The 20,563-nt window shown below is 33.0% G+C and overlaps 1 protein-coding gene across 6 annotated transcripts; it reads right to left on the bottom strand.

Annotated features, from left to right (window-relative positions):
* Positions 1–594: 594 nt before the first annotated feature.
* On the bottom strand, positions 595–15,063 carry LOC115697415 (uncharacterized). 6 transcript variants are annotated; one of them, XM_061101769.1, is made up of 24 exons: positions 14,661–15,063; positions 14,237–14,352; positions 13,698–13,782; positions 13,337–13,390; positions 12,614–12,705; positions 12,409–12,512; positions 11,491–11,566; positions 10,770–11,232; positions 9,530–9,865; positions 9,228–9,434; positions 9,043–9,144; positions 8,880–8,952; positions 7,902–8,029; positions 7,217–7,511; positions 6,887–7,128; positions 6,682–6,806; positions 6,348–6,465; positions 6,193–6,248; positions 6,014–6,107; positions 5,741–5,927; positions 5,582–5,653; positions 1,722–1,825; positions 1,576–1,638; positions 595–1,058 (listed from the first exon to the last, which is right to left on the bottom strand). In XM_061101769.1, exons 1-24 carry the CDS (start codon positions 14,703–14,705, stop codon positions 951–953), a joined length of 3,345 nt encoding a protein of 1,114 aa, XP_060957752.1. In that variant the 5' UTR covers positions 14,706–15,063; the 3' UTR covers positions 595–950. The 6 variants fall into 6 exon arrangements, with proteins under 6 accessions (XP_060957752.1, XP_060957751.1, XP_060957750.1 ...); XM_061101768.1 differs by having other exon boundaries at positions 14,237–14,364; positions 14,661–15,062; XM_061101767.1 differs by having other exon boundaries at positions 14,237–14,367; positions 14,661–15,062.
* Between the last annotated feature and the right edge of the window lie 5,500 nt (positions 15,064–20,563).

A 20,563-nucleotide genomic window follows, 5' to 3' on the forward strand; every position in this document is an offset into this window, starting at 1 on the left:
TTTTTATATCTAGAGGAAGAATTTTATTCAAACTATAGTTCAACTGATAAAGTTCAAAAGTTAGAGCAAAATTAAATATGCACAAATCTAGATATATTATGCAATGTAAGGCAAACCAAGCCAATTACAAATGTAGATCAATTATTAAGAAAACATAAATCTTGCTAAGAAGTAAGAACAAACTCAGCAACAGAAACTTCTAAGGGGCAACCTCATTCAGCTTTGACCAAAAACATTTGTAGATGGTCACATTTAAAAATTCTAACAATTAGGCAATGATGCTCAAAATTAAATCGGCAAGATCACCCAAAAAAAAAAAACGAAAATGGACAGAACAAGATCATAAAAAACGATATAATGACTGAAGATGAATAGTCACACTAAAACAAATTAAATATATTAAGAATTTTCGCCGCGAAAATCTATATGGGTCTCAACGCGAGTCGTTTTTTTTTTTTTTCAACTGAAGGGCAGGGATATTCCAAATTTCCCCAGCCCTACTTTGTTCCTGTTAGTTTTTGGTTCCAAAGTCCAAACCATATTAATGCTCATCTTTGTTGGTACGCACCAAAAAAAAGGTGAGGAATAAAAGCATTTGATGAAGAAAACTAATGGTGAGGAGCAATATTATTCATATGAAAGTATTCATCACATCATGTACAACTATAATAATTTAGCAGAATATTTTATTTTTTTTTTTAAAAAAAAACCCCATAAGACAAGGGTATTTAAGCCCTAATGATATACTTGACAATTTAAGGCAACACCAATTCCATTCCTGATTCCTAATTTTCTTTACACTGTTTCGAGTATCGCAAACTTCAGTTCTGGATTGCTATGAGTTGAACCATTCTTAGTTAAAGACTTGCCACTAATTGCAATTTAAATCCTCCTCAGAGAACTGAAGTGTGATTATCGAAAGCAAAATGTGAAAGGGGGGGCCGAATTACTTATATCTGCCACCATTTTCGATTTTCCAGTGTCTTGACAAGCTCATTCGCCATTGATGCAAAATCTTCAGCTCCATTCTGCAGCTCTTCAGTCCGTTTGCCGAGTCTCTGATAAAAAGAGTGGGGGTTAGTTCACCCAGTCGTCAAATAAAGCAATTATACTGTGAATGATGCTGATAACAAGTACAAGAAAGTGTAGATGTGTTCGCATTCAATGTTGCCACTCTCTTCAGCTACTCACAATTGTTATTCGAATTGTGTTGATTTGGCATATTGTGAACCCCTTTTAGTGGAAAAAAGTATAACATTTTCATAGTAATGAAGAGAAAAAATTGGAACACTTGGAGAAAATAGCTAGTTAGAGGTTCATCTCAGTATCAAATTCTAAATGGATGCATCAGCCACCCCCACAAAACAATAAACCAAAAAGAGAAAAAGAACAATCTGAGTTAACTCTTGTATAGCCCAAACATACAAATCTCGTCCCCCTAATCAATGTCTTCTTGACTTCTTATTTATGTATTTTTCTTTCTTTCAGTATCTCTACATTATTTGGCTACCAATCTATGTGTAAACAAAAATAATATTCAAACCATTAACATTTTGTATAAGTCAACTGCATTACCTCAAGCTTTTCCTTCCGCTCTACTAGCTTTTCTCTTGCATTTGCAGCCGCAGAGGAAGCATCCTGAAATCATTTTTAACAAAATCACAAATTCCGTTCAAGCAATAAATTGATTCATTGCAACTAAAGCCGTCTTCTACTTTTACCTTAGCCTTTCCATATTTAGCCATAATTTCTTCCCGAGTTCTAACTCTAGGCGTAATATCATCAGTCCCACCTCCAAATAAGCGTTCCCTTTCTGAACCTTTTTCTGAAGGACACATTATCAGTTTCTTATGTTTTTTTTTTGTTCATGTGGCCATATAATGCAAGTAATCCATGGAGTAATATATATATATATATAAATAAATATATATCTATTCTATATAAAGTGTGCCTATATAACTAAATTCTTGGTTTATGAGAAATTCATGGGTGATTTTTTATTTATATTTAATAAAATAATAAAATATTATTTATATATAATAAAATAATAAAATAAAAATAAAACAAATCTCATTAATATTTGAACTGATATTTGATGATATGTGAACGGATATTAAATATCTATATATCTATATATATGACGTGGCACTCTCAAATCACTCTAAAGTTATTTTTCTCTACTCTTTAATTCTCTCATTTTTAATATTTTATTATATCATAAATCTATAAATTATATTTTACTATTATTTTAATAAACTAATTAAAAACTTACATACTTAACTTTAAATTTTCTCTAATTTTTAAAACACACATAACTCTAAACCTATAAATATATATTATATATATTTATATATTATTCTATATATCTCACGTTTTTTTCTTCTTCTTTTTTCTTTTTTTTTTTTCTTTTTGTTTTCTAATAAAGATTGTTTTATATACATCTTTCTCTTACACTATTTCTTCTTCTTCTTTTTTCTTTTTATTTTTTTCTTTTATTTTTTAATGAAGATTCTCCATCTATCTCTAATCTTATTTATAATTTTTTTTTCTTTTTTCTTTTATTTGCATTAAGTTTAAGTAACTATTAATTTTTGATGTATGCATGACACTTCGACAGTAATATCAATAAATAGCATCAAGACCTCGATTTTCAATATTTCTCATAATTTGAAGACATACAGACTTTTTTTCTTTATATCGACAACTTCACCGTCATCGATGTCTTCACATTATTCATGAATTCTTCATTAGTATGAATTATTTGATAAAATAATTGATTTTTTAATGATAAATTCATTCTAAAATCATTCTAGAGCTATTTTTCTCTACTCCTCTTAATTCTCTCATTTTTAATATTTTATTATAGCATAATTTAATTTAAATTAATCTTATAATCTTAACTTTTTAATTCAATTAATAATTATTTGTCACGTAATTATTAAGTCTTTTCCCTTTAATTTTTCTTTTGTTGATGATGCTAATTTATTCATATTTTAATTTCTACAATTTTTGTGTTCAGACCATTAAGGTAGTGTTCTACTAGGGGATCTAACGAGTTTTGCCCCTTCACTAATGGCCTCTAAGAGTTCAAATTTCAGTATTGTATAAATCTTCAATTTGTTCTATTTCTTATATTAACTGAAATTTTGCTACTTTTTTTTTTTAATTTACAACTTTATTGTTCATATCTTATTAGGGACATTCATGGAAATTTAGGTTTCTTTGAAATATACAATTAATGAGCATTACTTTTTGATCATAGTGTGTTTTCCATGGCTGAAAACCTCAATAATCTCTATCATTTGTTATCAAATAAAATAAAATTATCATGATGTATACATTATGGTTATTTAATGAGTAATTAGTGTGTTGAAATTGTCAAGCTAATATGTAGAATTATTTATAATTGAATTGTTTCTTTGTCAAAATTAATATTAAGTATATTTATATGTTTGTAGGTTTATCTATTTTCTCTTAGATCAATCATGATCGTATAGAAAAAAAAAATCATACTCACATATAGATATGTTATTTTCATTTTGTAATTTAGATCTTCTTAGTCATTATTTAGTTCACTTAAACTTTTTCCGATTATGGTAACTGAAGTTTTGTTTCTTTTAGGTACTCTATTACAAAGATCTGTATTACATGTATTATTTATTTTTGACTATGAGGAGGTGGATTATTTTATTGGGAAATATATAGCGTGACAAATTATTGTTCATATATTGAATAATTATTTTTGATTAATGGGATTCATATATATAACTGTGTATACTGAATTCTTTATTCAAATAATTATTTTTGATTTTTACGTGATTATTTATTGTTCATATATTTAGAACCTTATTTGATTAAAGTTAAGATTATAAGATTAATTAATTTGTGATTTCTTCCTATAATAATAGTCTCACCTAATAATTAATAATATTTTTTCTTTAATTTTTAATTGTATCACTTTCAAATAACATAGAAAAAAACTAGCATAAAATTTAGTGTACGTGCCTCGCACGTAGTTTTTTACTAGTATATATATATATATATATTCTATATAAAGTGTGCCTATATAACTAAATTCTTAGTTTATGAGAAATTCATTGGTGACTTTTTATTTATATTTAATAAAATAATAAAATATTATTTATATATAATAAAATAATAAAATAAAAATAAAACAAATCCCATTAATATTTGAACTGATATTTGATGCTAATTATTCGAGAATCACAACCCTCTTTCCTTCTTTATTTTTATGTAAATATTATTCTTTTAATCAAATAATATTAATAACAGTAAATATTTGTTATTTTAACTAAAAAAAAAAAAGCTAAAGATTAGATGGAGAATCGCATCTACTTGCGATGATAAATATAATGAAAAATCTTCATCTCAGAAAGTTCACAAATATCATCACGTAAATATTTTTGAACTGCTCCAAACATCTTCTAAACAAATTTATATTCAATTCTTTAAATCTAGCTCCGTATAGAATTCTCAGTCCCTCCAACAATGAATCATTTGATATACATATATTTTACTGTATATACTATATTTGTTTGAATGGTATTGTTTGAATCACATGCTTATGCATAATATAGATTCACATGCACAGATATTTATTACTTCATAAATTATCTATACGCTTTAATATTATTCATTTTTTTCATTACACCCATATTAGAAATTCTAAATTTATGTTGCTTAAATATTGACTCTCTGTACTCAATTATTTGTGGATCATGTTCAATTATATTATTATTTGTGTAAAATCTTTAAAATGTGAGTATATTTCGAAGCATTAAGAATGTAATATCCAAATCTACGTGGAATATTTTTTTTCTACATAATATTCCTTAGGATTGTGTTCATTTATGTGTACAAAATGTGTTATAGGCTCATCATTATTGCATTATAGAAGACTATGTGGAGATTCATGAGTCGTCTTTTGAATGAAATTTATCGAATATTTACTATTATTTATTGATTATTATTTTATTGGCACAAAAAATAAATTTGTGGTAGATTTAAATTAAATTTTAATATTATGCTCTAATGCACAATTACGAAAATATAAAATTTAATATCTAATTAATATTTTTATTAAGAATAAAATAAAAACTAATAACTTTATTATCAATTTTATTACTAATGGAAGATAGTCTTACGTGTTAAATTCACATACTTTTTAGCACATCATTAGATTTAGAGTATAGTACTTTTTGTTAAATGAATTACATTTTAGTTTTTCACCACTTATTTGCATCTCTATTGTAGATGCTCTTAGTGATTGTTGATTTATTTATCAAAGCTAATATATTAATTATCTTAAATTATGAACAAGAAATAAGAGTTTAGTTTTGAAATTTTACACATTATTTTTTTTTTCCAATGTATATATCATTATGTTTTTTATTTTATGATAAATAATTACTTTAAAATAAAATTATTTATTTAATTAAACTATAATAATATTGTATAGTATAATAATTAAAAGTTAACTAAAATATAATTAAATATACGTACATTGTATTGTACGTAACTTTAATCTAGTATATATATATATATTTATATAATGATATACCTTTCTTTATATTTTTATGATCATCGATTGAACTAGATGGTAAAGGTAGAGGTTCATCTATCTCAATATCATCTGAACAAAGAAGAAATCAAACAGTAAGTACAGTAAGAGAAACACTTTTCCAAGAAAAACATAAAGAACTTAGCATATGCATAAGACCTATATTAAGCTCCACAGCTTCTTGATGATCAACATATGAAGTAGAGGTTGCATGCTGAGACTTGAGAAATATTCCCTCTAATTGATTAAAAGTGGATTTAGGACTTTTTGTAGAATCGACACTGTGGTCCACTTTTCCAACCTTCAGACCTTTGACAATACCACCTATAATTCCTGGGGCTGTACCCTGTAGCAAGATATTCATCTACTTATGGACTGACAGAATAGTTCATTAAATTAAGCATGCATGGAAGCTGAGATCGTATCTCTAACCGGCTTTTTCTTCTGATTTATTGAGTGACTAACGGCAGCATCTGCAGCAGCTGCAAGAACGTGATCGTGGAGACATGGCAAAGACTCTGGGATCCTATCAACAGCAAAAGAAAATATGTTGAACACTAGCTAAAATAAAATAAATAAAAGCACTAGCTAAAAACAGCAAAAAAAGATACCTAAAATCATTTTCACTAGCTAAAACAGAGATGAATGCCACTTCACAACCATTTGCCTGTAGAATCATCAAAACCAGGTATTTGACATTTAACTTGTATTTCTTATTTTAATTTATCTGTAAAGCGTCAAGTTCATGGAATTCAGCAAAAAATACCAGTGTTATCTGTCCGTTATCGGAAGAACTCATCATCTTATTCATATTTGCCTTAAAATTCCACCTCAGAATAGACATCAAGGAGCTTTCTTTCACCAATTCTAAATCTGGTATTGACCTGCAAAGCATTGGACTCAGCAACAAATCATTAATAAATGGAAAAGCTAACATGATATGGCATCACAAAAACAGGGGCATGTGTTGGTTTGCCACTAAAACATCGGAATTAGAAGAGAATATGTTATAAGGTATTAGTTGTCTTCAGTTCTTCGCTATTGTTTCAGTGCTGTCATTCTCGGAATGAATGCAAAGAATGGGAAACGAAATTAATCACCTGATTTCAACTGCTCCAGTCTGAAACAGCAACACTAATCCCTGAACATTTTCATCTTTCCTAAAAATTGAAGTCCAGATGCATGGTTTTGCATGTTTTACTTTGTAAATAGATTTATTGTTTCCCTGAAAAGATTTTACCAACTTAGCATTTATATATAAACCTACAGAATATTGCAAATGAAACTAAATGATTCAAGAGGCACCTGAATTACAGATTTTGTGGAGTACAGGCGTGATGAATCCTCACAACATAGCAAAACAAATGTATCCAATAAATTTTCCCCCGAATTCTTAGAAGGATCGGATAAAGGGTTGTGTTCACTTTCATCTGAAGTTATTCCACTCGGAGAACCATCTGGACCAGGCCCCTCTGGAATAGCTTTATCCTTTAAGCTCTCTTCTGGCTGCTTTTCATTGTATACCTTAGAAGTAGAAACGATACCCTCTGGAAGTAGACATAAATCTCTCAGATGTTTTCAACCGATAATTGTTACTAAAATTCAGAAACCCTAAGTTTTGAGAACAATACTTGCCTATGACATACATTGAAACTGCAATTGATTTTTTTTTCAAGTTCCCTGGTCGCGGACTGATCGAATTACCATTACTGCCGTCAATGACATTAATATTTGCATCCTTTGTTAAGATGAACATCACTTCCCTTGCAGCGTTAAGAGAAGGCTGAGAAGTGTTTGTTTCTGAGTTCTTTGATGGACTATGAGAGTTTGCCATTTCTGTCCAACTTATTGAAATCACTGGAGAGTTGGAGGATGATAAATCATTTAGTAGGAACACAACTGATAAGGAACTCATGTCAACTACTGCAACCTGAAAAAAATCAATAAATTTCAGAATCCCTTGTATTAATGCAGCAGCAAATGAAATGGCGTACTCTGAAAATATTCTACAGTGGGGCACAGTCTAATTGAAGCACTTCTAATATTCTTTTTATGATGGTTCTCATTGTAGTCATAATAGGTTCTCTGCAAATTTTCGAAAATCCTTCGGACAATTTACAGTACCTAAATCAGGGTCGTTTTTCACGCATGAGAAAAAAAAACAGACAAGCATGCTACAAACTATTTCAACCCTGATTTGGGCACTCTTAAGTGTCTTAATTAGATCGTACCTCACCATATGCACAATTTAGCATACCCCATTGTAGTTGCATCCTATATATAAATAATTACGCAAGGTGAATAAATAGCTTATACTCACACGGCCACATTTATATCCAACAGCAAGTTTAGCTCCAGAATGCACAAACTCTAATGTTTGAACAGGGGAAGTAGCAAGAGCAAAAACAGCACTACACTGAACCTCTTTTCCTTGAGACAAACTGTGAACTGTGCAGAAAATGCATTTACATCAGCTTTTGAGAATAAAAAGGATTTTTAATAAAATCACCTCAAAACAAATTAAACAACAAATAGGTATACTATGTAGTAGGATATACAATAAAACTTCTATATACTAATAAGCTTGGACCAAATAAAATGACTAATTTATCGATTGATTAACATTATAATCAATGAACTCTACAATCCATTTTTCTTTAATATTTCGTTTTACCATCTACAATTAAGTTCCAAATATCTTCTTTTGCCAAGAGAAATACACACAAAGAAGTACTCAAAGAAAAAATGACTTTGAATAATTTCTAAAATACAAGACTAAAGTCTGAAATACAGAATTTCAGATATCAAAGCTTCTTAAGATCTTTCAAAAAAGTAAGAAGAGGTAAGATTCAAGTCGACATAAGAAGAAACAAATAACAATATATGATTTTCTGCAAGAGCCTAAGAATATATTCTAGAGTTTAAAAACTATTAATTAATATTTAAGTGGATTCCTTATCTATTTGTCGAGTTTATACTGTATAATGAAGAGAGCTCCTTTCTATATGTTGGAATACATCACAATAAAATAAAACGAATACGCAGTTGAATTGACTATGGCCCTTCTCCAACAGCTTTGAGAAACATTTTGTTCATCTTGATATTCAAAATCTATAAGTTAATTAGTCATTTATAAATCGTGAAGTGTGATATTGCTGAATTGATTTCAGTGTGGTTATGAAGAAAGCAACATTTAGAAAGTCAACATATTTTTCCAGGATAGAAAGATGGTATCTTATGCCCTAGTTGAAAATCAATAAGATACAATCACAGTGATGGGGTGTCATTTACACTTTACCTTCATGTTTAGAATCTGTGACGAAGTGGAAGTTTCCTCCATCTAAGCATCCTTTAAGATTATAAATACGAACCTATACAAGTCAAGATAAATATCATTAGGAGTGAAAATGGAAGACAAAAAATTATTATAAGACTAAAATACGAAACTTTAGATATCTGACCAGACCACATTCATTGCCAATAGCCAAACTTAAAGTCAGAAAGCAGAAATCCAACTCTGAGATGGGAGCACCTGAACCAGCGACTTCAATACTTTGCACCTGCTAGTCATATGATCTGATTTGATGCCAAGAATACTTTTTTTTTTTCATAATATTGATAAAAAATAATCCAGTTCTATTCTTACCTGCCCTTCTAAAAGAAGAACAAAAGATAAGACTGGTAAAGTGGCATCCCATATCCTAACAGATCCATCTGAATACCCAGCTAGATACAGTCTCTCCGTCTTTTTATTTTTACTAGTAGACAACTGACTAGGCACCCCCCCAGTTAGTGGCCACTTCGCTCCATCAGCTGGGGATGAAATTGAGCCTGTTCTCATAATTGAGTTTATCTAATAAAGAAGAATAAGATTATTTAGTGAGACATGTGAACAAAAGAGTAAGGTGTATGAACCACTTCTGAGATGAAGAAAAAAGAAAGTAATACCTCTTCGGATATGTCTGAGTTCTTCCCAAGAGGGACCTTAATAAATTTTGCTACAGTGATGGTTGGATCACTCACAGGTATCACTGCAGGAAATTCTACTGCACTAATAGATTGTTTCTTCTCTTCCTGGGATGTCAAGGAAGAGAGGCTAACACCGTCATAAAAGTGCAGCTCCCCAGGGCTTGTTAGCACAAAAACGTCAGCATTTTTGTTACTCCCGGTTACCCAAGCACTAGGTACCAAAGCCATGTCTGCAAAAGAGCCACTGAGTGTAAGATCTGTGCGACTAACACATCTTACAGACTCCATTCCAGATGACCATTCAAGTGTTAAAACCTGACGGAGGCAGAACATTAAGAAATATTGTAAGTTAGGTGCTGAAAGGCATTTAAAGAAGAAAAACACCACTGCACTTAGAGATGTCTAACCAAAACAGTTTGACATTTCAAATAATATTTGTTATCACTTACATTACATATGCCAAATGTGTGTAATTTATAAAATGGATAAATTGAGAACTACGGTGGCGCTTGGTTGGGAGGAATAAAAATATAGTAATAGGAATGAGAACGGGAATAAGAATGGAGTAAAATTTAAAATGCATAAAAAAAATTGATAAAAAAATTAAGTTAATTAGGATTTTCGCCTCTTGAACTTTGACATGTATCAAATCATGCCTCCTGAACTTTTCTGGCCGTTAAAAATTCTTCCTGAACTATTAAGAATGTTGGATTCAAAGACTTTTGTCCAATTTCATTCAATTTTACTAATTCGGTGATTGTCTATGTACAAAATCATGCTCCTCAGACTTTTTGACGGTCTTTAAAGTTCAGGGGGCATGATTTGGTAAATGTCAAAGTTTCAGGAAAAAAAATCATAATTAGTCAAAAAATAATAAAATTTTTTCTCATTATGCATTGGAATGGTCTTTCCTTCCATTTCAAAATGGAAGTCATTCCACCAAAATGGTGGAAAGGTCATTCTATTAGAATGACATTCCAATACTTTAATATGCAACCAAACAAAAGAATAGAATGGAAATTATTTCCTTTTCATTCTATTCCATTTCATTACCTCAACCAAACGCCACTTAAGAGAAATACTTAAAAAGCATTATCCAAACTCAAAAGTCCTTTATTCTGTCAAACATATTGCATAGTCAATGAAAAGTTAACATTTTAAAAAAGCATTAATACCTCTCATGATAGTATACAAAATAAAACTTGAATGCTAAACATACCGTTAAAACTTCCTCAGATCCTATTTCATCACCACCATAAATAAACAGCTGGCCATCACAATCATTACGGGATTTATTACTTGCAGACCATTGTAAGACAATGACAGGGAGTCTCCTTTCGGCAGATGATAATTGTAACTTAACAACATTTTTAGATGATGACAAAGCCTGTTGTTGACCTTTACTTGAAGCAGAGGATGATGTGTTCCAAAACAAAATATCTCCATCCACGTACCCCACAGCAAGAATGGACCCACTAGAAGATGCCCAACAAAGAGCACTTATTTCCTTCTCTTCCAACTGATGTTTAGATGAATGTTCTAGAGAATCTACATTGGTGTCACCTGAGGGTTCTATAAATTCATCCTTAAGCTGGAGATCCTTACCACCTCCAGAAAAAACAACTCGAGAGTCAATAACATCCCAAAGGGCTACCAACCCATTCTGATATGCAATCAGTACTCTGCTAAACGATTCAGAAATAAAAGAGTTAGTTGTTGTAATTACACACATATAAGAGACTAAGTTTCACAATTAATGAGTATTTTGTTTAATAGTCAATATGACTTAGCTACTGAAACTGAAAGTTGCATTTTCAAGCTAACCAAATATTGGAGCTACTTAAACCAAATATTACTAATGATTTAATTAAAAAGCTACTTAAACAGAGAACGAAGTAGATTTAGTGTTAATTACTGAATATAATGGAAATTTGTCTTGCCTGTTTCCTGAGGAACGAGGTTGAGGAAGAACGCCAACAATTGGTTGGTCATCAAGAAATGGAAATTCGGTGACATCTGTTAAAATGATTGGGAAAAAAGAATTAAAAGAAAAATAGAAGTGAACAGATTCAATAACTTAATATTAAGAGATGTTTTAATTCATTACAGAAAAGACATGTAGCCTTCTGCTGACATTATTTTTTACAATATTATATCAAGCCATTGCCTCTGCAAGTAGCTGTACAAAATTTGGACCCTAGAGTCAAATAAGCATATTGCATTTGCAATTATGTTCATAATGTTAACGATTGCATATCTGAATATATATTTATATGTATATATATAAACTATTGGATCAAATGACTATTGATCATTTGGAGAATAAAAAGTATTTGACAAAAGTTTAAATGAGCAGCTTGTACCTTAGTATACCATAGTATGAACTATGGAGACATCAAAACTTTCCAGTTATGGCAATATTACAGGTTTTAGCAATTCATGGTGTCATGGTGATTATATACAAATGTTGTTTATGAGAAATTTCTTCCATAAGCAATTCAAATCGGTAACAGAGTTGAATGATTATGGTGCTCACAAGGAGAAGCAAAATCATTCTATACGTGGGTTCTTATTGTAATAATCATAATTTGTCAAGAAACGGTTGAGATGAGTAATTGGACCCCTAAGAAAAATATTTATGTGATGGCATGAAATTCAGCAAAAGAGATTGTTATAGGTAAATAAAACATTAAGAAACATATGATATCATTTTATCTTTACTACTAATGATTGGCAATATATAGATTATTTAAATTATAAGGCTGCACAACCACGTATACCTGTTTCGCAACCTTAAGGATGACAACTCAATAGAAAAAATAGCAAAACAACTTACACTATTTTGGAGTAGAAATTACCACTTATAGTACTTGCTGAAACATGATACGGAAACTGCAAAAGACTTTCCTCTTCAACATTGTACTTTATCACAGACATCAAACCATACTCATCACCAACATACCTGCAATTTATAGTATGAAATGAAGTTGATTTTCCAGCACTTGTTAACTAGACAACAAATCATTAAGAATATGTAAATTTTTCATTTGGTCAGTTATGTACATGAAATTGGAGCCATGGATTGCAGCAAAAGCAGTTATGTTGGTTTCCCACTGTAAACAGCAAACTAAGCACCTTCTCTCAAGATTCCAAACCTGTAAATTAAAAAGTGAATTATTAAACTTCTTCAACAATTGAAAAACCACATTGAATTTAAGCCCTTCCTAATGGTTAAATTTTACAGGTCAACTAGCGTTCAAAATCAAAAGCCACTACATTGTCCACAATCACCTGCTAACAAACTTCCTACCTCGAATAGAGATACAAAACTTTTTCCAAATTAAGACTAAGAAAAAATATACAATTAAAAATAGAAAGGACCAACCCAAACTTGAGAGTCATCCATGTTAGTAATTATCTCAACTGGTATACATCAGAATGTGAAATGATGAGTTGGTTATTATTCATACTTATGGGCTGGTCTATTTTTGTTTTTGTATCTAACCCTGAAAAAACCAACCACACTAGGCATAACAATTGTATTAAATCAACCAATTAAGAGAATTATTGTTCAACCTTATAAATTATTTATTTTTGTTTGATTTAATAGAAAAAAGTGTGCTTTTTTGTGTGTGTATACCTGATCGAGCCAAAGATAAGAAACTCAAAATAAAACAGGTCTGAAAATTCAAAAAAGTTCTCTCATAATCTTTTTTGATGATTCATAATATGACATAATTAAGTTTAGCGGAAGACAGAAATTTCAAAGTTAATACAGAACTGTACCTGGATATCATTGTCATTTAAAATGCTGACCAAATATCCCTGGTTTTGCAGAAACTGTCAAAAAGGAAAAGAAAAAACACTCAGCATTATCTCTTACCACCCAAGAAAGAGGAAAGATTGTGAAACGAAAAAGTTGAAAAACACACACACAAGCATTGAAATACATGAACATGTATGTGCATGCACAAACATGATTATATACACACAGGCACATGCAAGGGACATACATATTCACACAGTCCTTAAAATTTCATTTTTATAAGGTATTCAAAAATATTACACAAAGTATATCCAAAAAGAAAAAAGAAATATGCCACAAAGAAACAATTTCAGCACAATAGTTAAGATTTAAGAAACACACCTCGATATTTTTGAAAGGTAATTGCTTTGGGGATATAAGAAGTCCTTCAATGCCATCACCACCGATCACTTTTATCCTTCCATCCCTGCCTCCACCAAACAAATAAAGAAATGAGGTGATCATATCTCACAGATTCCAATTCCCACCAACCAATTTAGTTCAGGGGCGCCTGGAAACCACCTAATCCTTGTCTAAGCTAGTGATCACTAGAATAATGTCACTTCACCTAATATGCTCCTAAAGAGAAACTCACCCCAATTTATCATTGAGTGGAAAGTGTGAAACCCCATCTTAACATTTTTCATATAAGAAAGAACAAAAGTACAGTTAACATAACTACAAAGTTCGGTGTCATCAAAATGAAATGCACAGGAAACAATTGTGAAAGGTATATTAGTATTTTCTCAGCTGTTTTTCTTCATTTTAGTCTCTCTTTATTTTTTCCTACTTCAAATATCTTTTGAAACAGGCCATAATCGTATCCTAGATTCTTGCTAGTAGCTCACATATTGATCAAAACAATGTCAATATCAACTCACAGTGTTCCAATGGCTAAAATTCGCTGAATGGGGTCGAAAGCAAGAAGAGAAGAGGTAGAAGGAATGCCATAGTGAACTGAAATCCGCAGGTCCAAGTCCGTTTCGGTCAAATTACCCTGTTTCAAGTTCTGCTGAAATCAAATCAAATCAACACAAAACCGAATGAACTTCACTCCATTTTCCCAAAATAGATTGAAAACCAAGCAAATATGTTAATTCAAATCGAACAGTACCCCGATTCTCAAGACTTCAACAATACAATCAATTTAAAAACAATAAAAAAAATTAAAACAATCCAAAAAGAAATATATGTAGATATATTAAACCTAAAGCAAGTCCAATCTCCGTTCCCGATGTAATGGAACATTTTGTGGAGGGAGAAGAAGAAGAAATAGAGAATAATGGAATCCAATGAGTAAAGTACCTGAGAATTGTGAGCAACTTTGTGTAAGAGACGCTTGGCAAACATGGCGAATCAGGTGAGCTCTCAGAGATTGGAACAAGTTTGAAGCTTTCTTTCTTTCTATCTTTGTTTCAGTGATGATCATTACGATGCATTTTGCACAGAATATTTCAAACCACACCAAAGAGCTACAATTTTTTAAAGGGAAATTTGAATTAATATACTTACTAATACCTATAATTTTTTTCCTGAATCCAAAGTTATTAAAATTGGTTATGTATGACCACTTTTCCAATTTTCCTAAACTACCCCCCTCATTTGAATCAGCCTCTCTCTTCCTCTCTCTTCATCTCTCTCAGCCGAACCCCCTCTCTCAAAAACGCAGCCAGCTGAACCATCACTCAACGAACCAACCCTCAACCCCGACCCCGAGCCCGAGCATTCCTTCGTCGAACTGAACCACGGCCGAACGCTCAACCCCGACCCTCTCTGAAATCTGAAGAAAGAAAAAAAAAAAAAAAAAAAAACCCACGGCCGATGGTCGGACCTCTCTCTCTACGAAATCCGAAAAAAAAAAAAAAAAAAAACAACCACGGCCGATGGTCGGACCTTGGGGTCCGATGGGGTCCGACCAATCGAGACCCCAAGGTCCGACCATCGGACCTCTCTCTCTCCTCTCTCTCTGAAATCTGAAAAAAAAAAACCCACAGTCGGAGGCTGAGACTGAGAGCCATTAATGACGACGCCGAAGCTCCGTTACCTTTCTGACCAAAGTCGGCTACGTTACCTTTCTTCTTCTTCCATGCTGGGTTACTTAACTGAAAATAATGTGGGACGGAACTGGTTTTTTTTTTTTTTTTTTCAGATTTGAGAGAAGGTTTGATTTGAGAGAGAAAGGAGGAAGAGAGAGAAATGGTTGAGAATAATGAGAGGGGTATTTTGGGGTTTAGGTAAAAGTAGTCCTATTTTTTCAAGAGTTATAAGTATTAGTGTAGATAATTAATTTGGGTATAAAAAATGCATAGAAACTCAAATTTCCCTTTTTTAAATTAAAAAAAAAAAATTGAATTTATTTATTAGTGCCTAACTTTATATATTTATTTTGAAAGTCAATCTTATAGGTAGGTTTTTTCTTTCTTTTGTTTAATTTTTTATTTTTAAGAAATTCTTTTTCATAATAAGATAATGCAGGTGGCCAGTGAGTGATGACGCCAAATGTCTGTGCTTCTCATTGACCCTCATAAGGTCTGTTAAAGACTAGTGGAAAAGGCTAACTCCCGGATTGATTTACTCTTGAAAAGATTTACAATCCATATTTTGAAAGCAGTTCATAGCGACCCGAGAGTACGACTTGGAGATGGGGTCTATCACAGTATCAAGCAACAAGTAGGGGAAATCCTAAAAAGCTTCATTTAGCGAATGATGGAAGTCACTGCCAAAACTAAGGTAACCGACGATATGAATCTCATAGCCTTGCAATTTGGACTCGCAGCTGGCTCCTTGTTATGGGGAGAAATGCAAAGAAAGAGGGCTGAAACCCTCTTTGAGTTCATGGTCCAGGCACAAGGCTTCATTAGTTTAGAAGATGCTTACCAACAGGCATTTGGGGTCCCTCCAACACCAGCCCCGGTAACCTCAGTTCCTGGATTTACCTTGTTTGCTCCCGTTCCAAGAATGCCATACACCCCTACAATCTACGGACCTTCTCCGTCTGTGCCCATATCTACACAAACCCATAACTCTGGGTACGAAGCGGCACAGACTGGGTACAGTGTGGCTCCCAAACAATTGAAATGAGGTACCAGAGCAAGACTTAAGTAACTCTTGAAGCAAGAGAGGAGGAAAAGGTCCAGGACGAGGAGAAGCTTCAAATAAATTTGAGAAGGAGTACGATCCTAGATACACTGAGTACTCCAGTCTTGTGGACACTCGTAAAAATGTATACAAGGTAACGTGTAACATGGTTCACTATAGGAAGTCCCCTACTAGAATGCCTCAAGAAGGAAAACTCCGAATAGACCTAAAAAAGCATTGTGAATACCACGAAGATGTGGAACATACAACGAATAAGTGTGACTTCTTGAAGGATGAAATTGAAACGTTGATATGAACAGGACATTTGGGGTAATGGGTCTGGATTCCCATCATATATCTCGGACAGGGGGTCATTCACGAACAGGTGATTATTTCCACACAGTAGGGTACTATAAATCCTCCACATGAAGTGAGTCACCCTCAAGTTCCCGAAACATATCCTTTGGCACTCCCCGCTCCGCCAGCTCTAGCTGCAGTGGCTTTAATGGCTCCAAGACCTACATATCCCCCAGGGCTAGCACCACCACCGGTTGACGGGCATGTAGCGACAATCTCGGGTGGACTGCACCTTGCAGGAAGCTCCAAAAATTTTCAAAGGAGACATCTGAGAGGATTAGGTAGAGAAAGAAGGACATGCGCGTTGATAGGATCACCAGCCCAATGTTCTCGGACAACAAATCCACCAATTACTTTCATAGAGGATGATGCCATACATGTGAATTTTCCTCATCATGGCCCATTGGTCATTGAAGCTTAGATAGCGAACAAGAGGGTGCCTAAAGTCCTGGTGGATAACAGAAGCTTCGTGAGTATCCTGTCCAAACATGCCTTTTTAGCAATTGGACTCGCCGAAGCGAACTTGTCACCTTGTCCCATCCAGCTGTATGGCCTTAATGGGGATGCCCTGACACCAATGGGAAAGATCCAGCTACCTGTCACCCTCAGAGGTGAAAACAATGTCAACGCTTTCAAGCATTATACATTTATGGTAGTGGATTTCCCCACAACGTAGAATGCAATACTGGGACGCTCTATCTTAGTGAATTTTAAAGCAATGACTTCAATACATCATTTGTGTATGAAGTTCCCCTGTGACAATGGATAGTGGCGAACCCAGGATTGAATTTCAGGGTAGGCTTAGTTATACATTTAATACAATCCAAAATAATAAAAAAAAAAAACTAGCTAAATTTAAGTGGAATGATGGTTTAAGCATCCTCCTATTCTAGTGGTCATAAGTTTGTGTCTAGTTTGAACCTTATACTTTATTTATTTTTTTAATAAATAAAATGTAGATATACACATAGAAAAAAGGGGCAATAAATTTTAAAATATGGTCTCCCATGTAAATTTAAAATATCTTGACTAATTGTTCTATTTAACTACTATGTATATTTAAAAATAACAATTGTATATTAATATATTTTTAAATCTCAGGGTGGGCTTTAGCCCTCCCTCAACACCCGTAGGTCCGCCTATGACAATGGACGTGTTGGGACAATTAGAGGTGACTAAAGGAATGCAAGGGATTGTTACAATGTCTCCGACCAGACAGTATTCATGGTCCGAGAGGGGCACCTATTGCTCGTGGGATGGGAAGTCAGGCGGAAGCTGAAACTACCCAAGAGGACTTTAAAGATGAGTTAGACCCCTAGGTGGAGACAAAAAGAACACTTGAGCCGATGGAGGATGTGGAAGAAGTTGGTATTTACGAAAAAGACCCTACCAAAACCATTAAGGTAGGAAAAAACCTACATTTAGCGGTAAAAGAAAGCATCGTGAACATTGTCAAGAGAAATCAAGATATGCTGGCATGGAACCACTATGATGTGACATGAATTGATCGTAACACCGTTTTTCATGCCTTGAACATTAACGAGGATGCAATGCCAGTTCACCAAAAGTGAAGACCATTAACCCTGGTGAGAGCAGAGGCTGTAAAAATGGAAGCAGATAAGTTGACTACAAACGGCTTCCTGCAGGAAGCTTTGTATCCTGTCTGGTTGACAACCCAATTTCAGTCCCTAAGCCCAATGGTACATGGAGGATGTGCATTAATTTCATGGACCTCAACAAGACATGTTCCAAAGACTGTTTCCCCTTCCACGGATAGACCCAATGGTAGATGCCACGTCTATGTTGTGATCATTTCAACACGCAAGTATACGTATCGTTTACAAGTATTAGACTCACAAGAGTGAGGTCGATCCCACGAGCATTGTAGTTAAGTACGTTCAAATTAAACTTTTACTTCTATTTGGTTGAATGAGAAAAATAGGAATAGCTTAGAACTAGAAAATAATGAAAACAATGAAAGGAGAAACAATTAAACTAATAAAGGAAATTAACAGTTGATAAAAACTAGGGCTTCGATTTCAATTGTATCTATTGGATATGGCTTAATATGATTATCTTCCTATTATCAATTTTTATGCAATAGCATGTTTACTAAGGTAATTTATAGTCTTCTCGGATATATATATATAAATCCCAATTACATGCACACCCATTCCTAGGTCGCGGTCCGTGTGCTCCACTGACCACGTTTTCCACGTGTAATATCTTTTTTTCCAGGTAGGATTCTAATTTTTCCCATTGATATTTTCTGCGATCTTTTATTTTTTTCTATTGATATTTTTTCAATCTTCATCTATTTTAAATCTGCAAAAATAAAAGATAACAATCGTAAAAATGCTCTAAATACGAGTAAAACTAAACTAAAAATATACTAGAATAAATCTAAATTAAATACTAAAAATAACCTAACAGTCTAGTTACTGGTTGCTTAGTTTCATGGATGCCTATTCTAGATACAATTAGATTAAGATGCATGTTGTCGATGAAGAACACACAAGCTTCCAGACAGATAAAGGTGTGTACTGCTGCAAGGTGATACCATTCGGTCTGAGAAACGCCAGAGCAACTTACTAGCAAATGGTCAATAAAATGTTCAAGAATCAATTGGGGAGGAATATGGAGGTATATGTCGATGACATGCTAGTAAAATCAAAGACTGTCGGAGAATACTGTATAGACCTCGAGGAAGCCTTTTTGGTTCTCTAAAGGTACGAGATGAAACTCAATCCCAAGAAATGTACATTCGGTGTCTCCTCTGAGAAATTTTTGGGTTTCATTGTTAGTTCTCGAGGAATCAAAGCGAACCCAACAAAAATAAAAGCCTTCATCGACATGCTTTCTCCCCGAAAGCATAAAGAGGTACAGAGTGTCATTGGAAGGATAACCGCCCTCAGTAGGTTCATCTTAAAATCAACAGACAAGTGCATCCCATTTTTTAATAAGTTACAAGAAAATAAGAAATTCGAATGGACCAAAGAATGTGAGGAGGCCTTCTAAAAATTAAGAGAGCACTTGACTACTGTTAGGTTTTTATTAGTACTATTTTTAGGTTGATTTTAGTGTGTTTTTAAATAATTTTACTCTTGTTTTGTGTAATTTTACGCTTTTGGTAGTTGATATTTTATAGGTTTAGTGTTGAAGAAGAATGGAGAAATATTGAAAAAAATATGAGAAAAATGTCAAATAAATCATCTCGGGGTAAGAGCACCAAGAAATTCATTCAATAAAAAAATCCAAAAGTTCCCATACGTTTGGAGCTCTTAAGGCAAAGAAATTAAAAATAATGGAGTAGCGCCTCAACACTATAGTTCCATGTTAGGGCATTAAAAGGCCAAAATTTAACAGAGAAGATCGTTTTTGACCAAGATATGGGTGCGCCTCAACACTGGAGCTTAGTGTTGAGGCAGAGAGGCGTGGGAAGCTTGCTGTCAAAAATTTAGGGTCTAATGCCTTGACACTCCTAGCTAGTGTCGAGGCTCGTGTATCAGAAAAAATCAAGGAAAGATCAAAGTTAACACACGGGTCGCGACACTAAGGGCCTAGTGTCACGGCCCGCCCACCTGAATTAGCAAAACCAGATTTTTTTTTATCTTTTTTTTTTTACTATAAAAAGGAGGGAATTTTCAAACTTTTGGTCAAGCAATTAGAGAGTACAAGTTTGATAGAAACAAAGTGACCGAGAAGACTTTTCAACGAAGTTTTTCAATAATTTCTTCTTCTCTATTTTTTTCTTATGTTCTTAATTAATTTGT

This window comes from Cannabis sativa, chromosome 7 (genome assembly GCF_029168945.1).
Source record: "Cannabis sativa cultivar Pink pepper isolate KNU-18-1 chromosome 7, ASM2916894v1, whole genome shotgun sequence".
Classification (NCBI taxonomy): Eukaryota; Viridiplantae; Streptophyta; class Magnoliopsida; order Rosales; family Cannabaceae; genus Cannabis; species Cannabis sativa.

Coding starts and splice junctions, on each gene's coding strand:
- LOC115697415 (XM_061101767.1), bottom strand. CDS start 14,705: ATGTTTGCCAAGCGTCTCTTACACAAAGTTGCTCACAATTCTCAG. Junction 9,866..10,769: donor GATCTGAGGAAGTTTTAACG/GTATGTTTAGCA, acceptor TGCCTCCGTCAG/GTTTTAACACTTGAATGGTC. Junction 6,108..6,192: donor GCTAGTGAAAATGATTTTAG/GTATCTTTTTTT, acceptor TGCTGTTGATAG/GATCCCAGAGTCTTTGCCAT.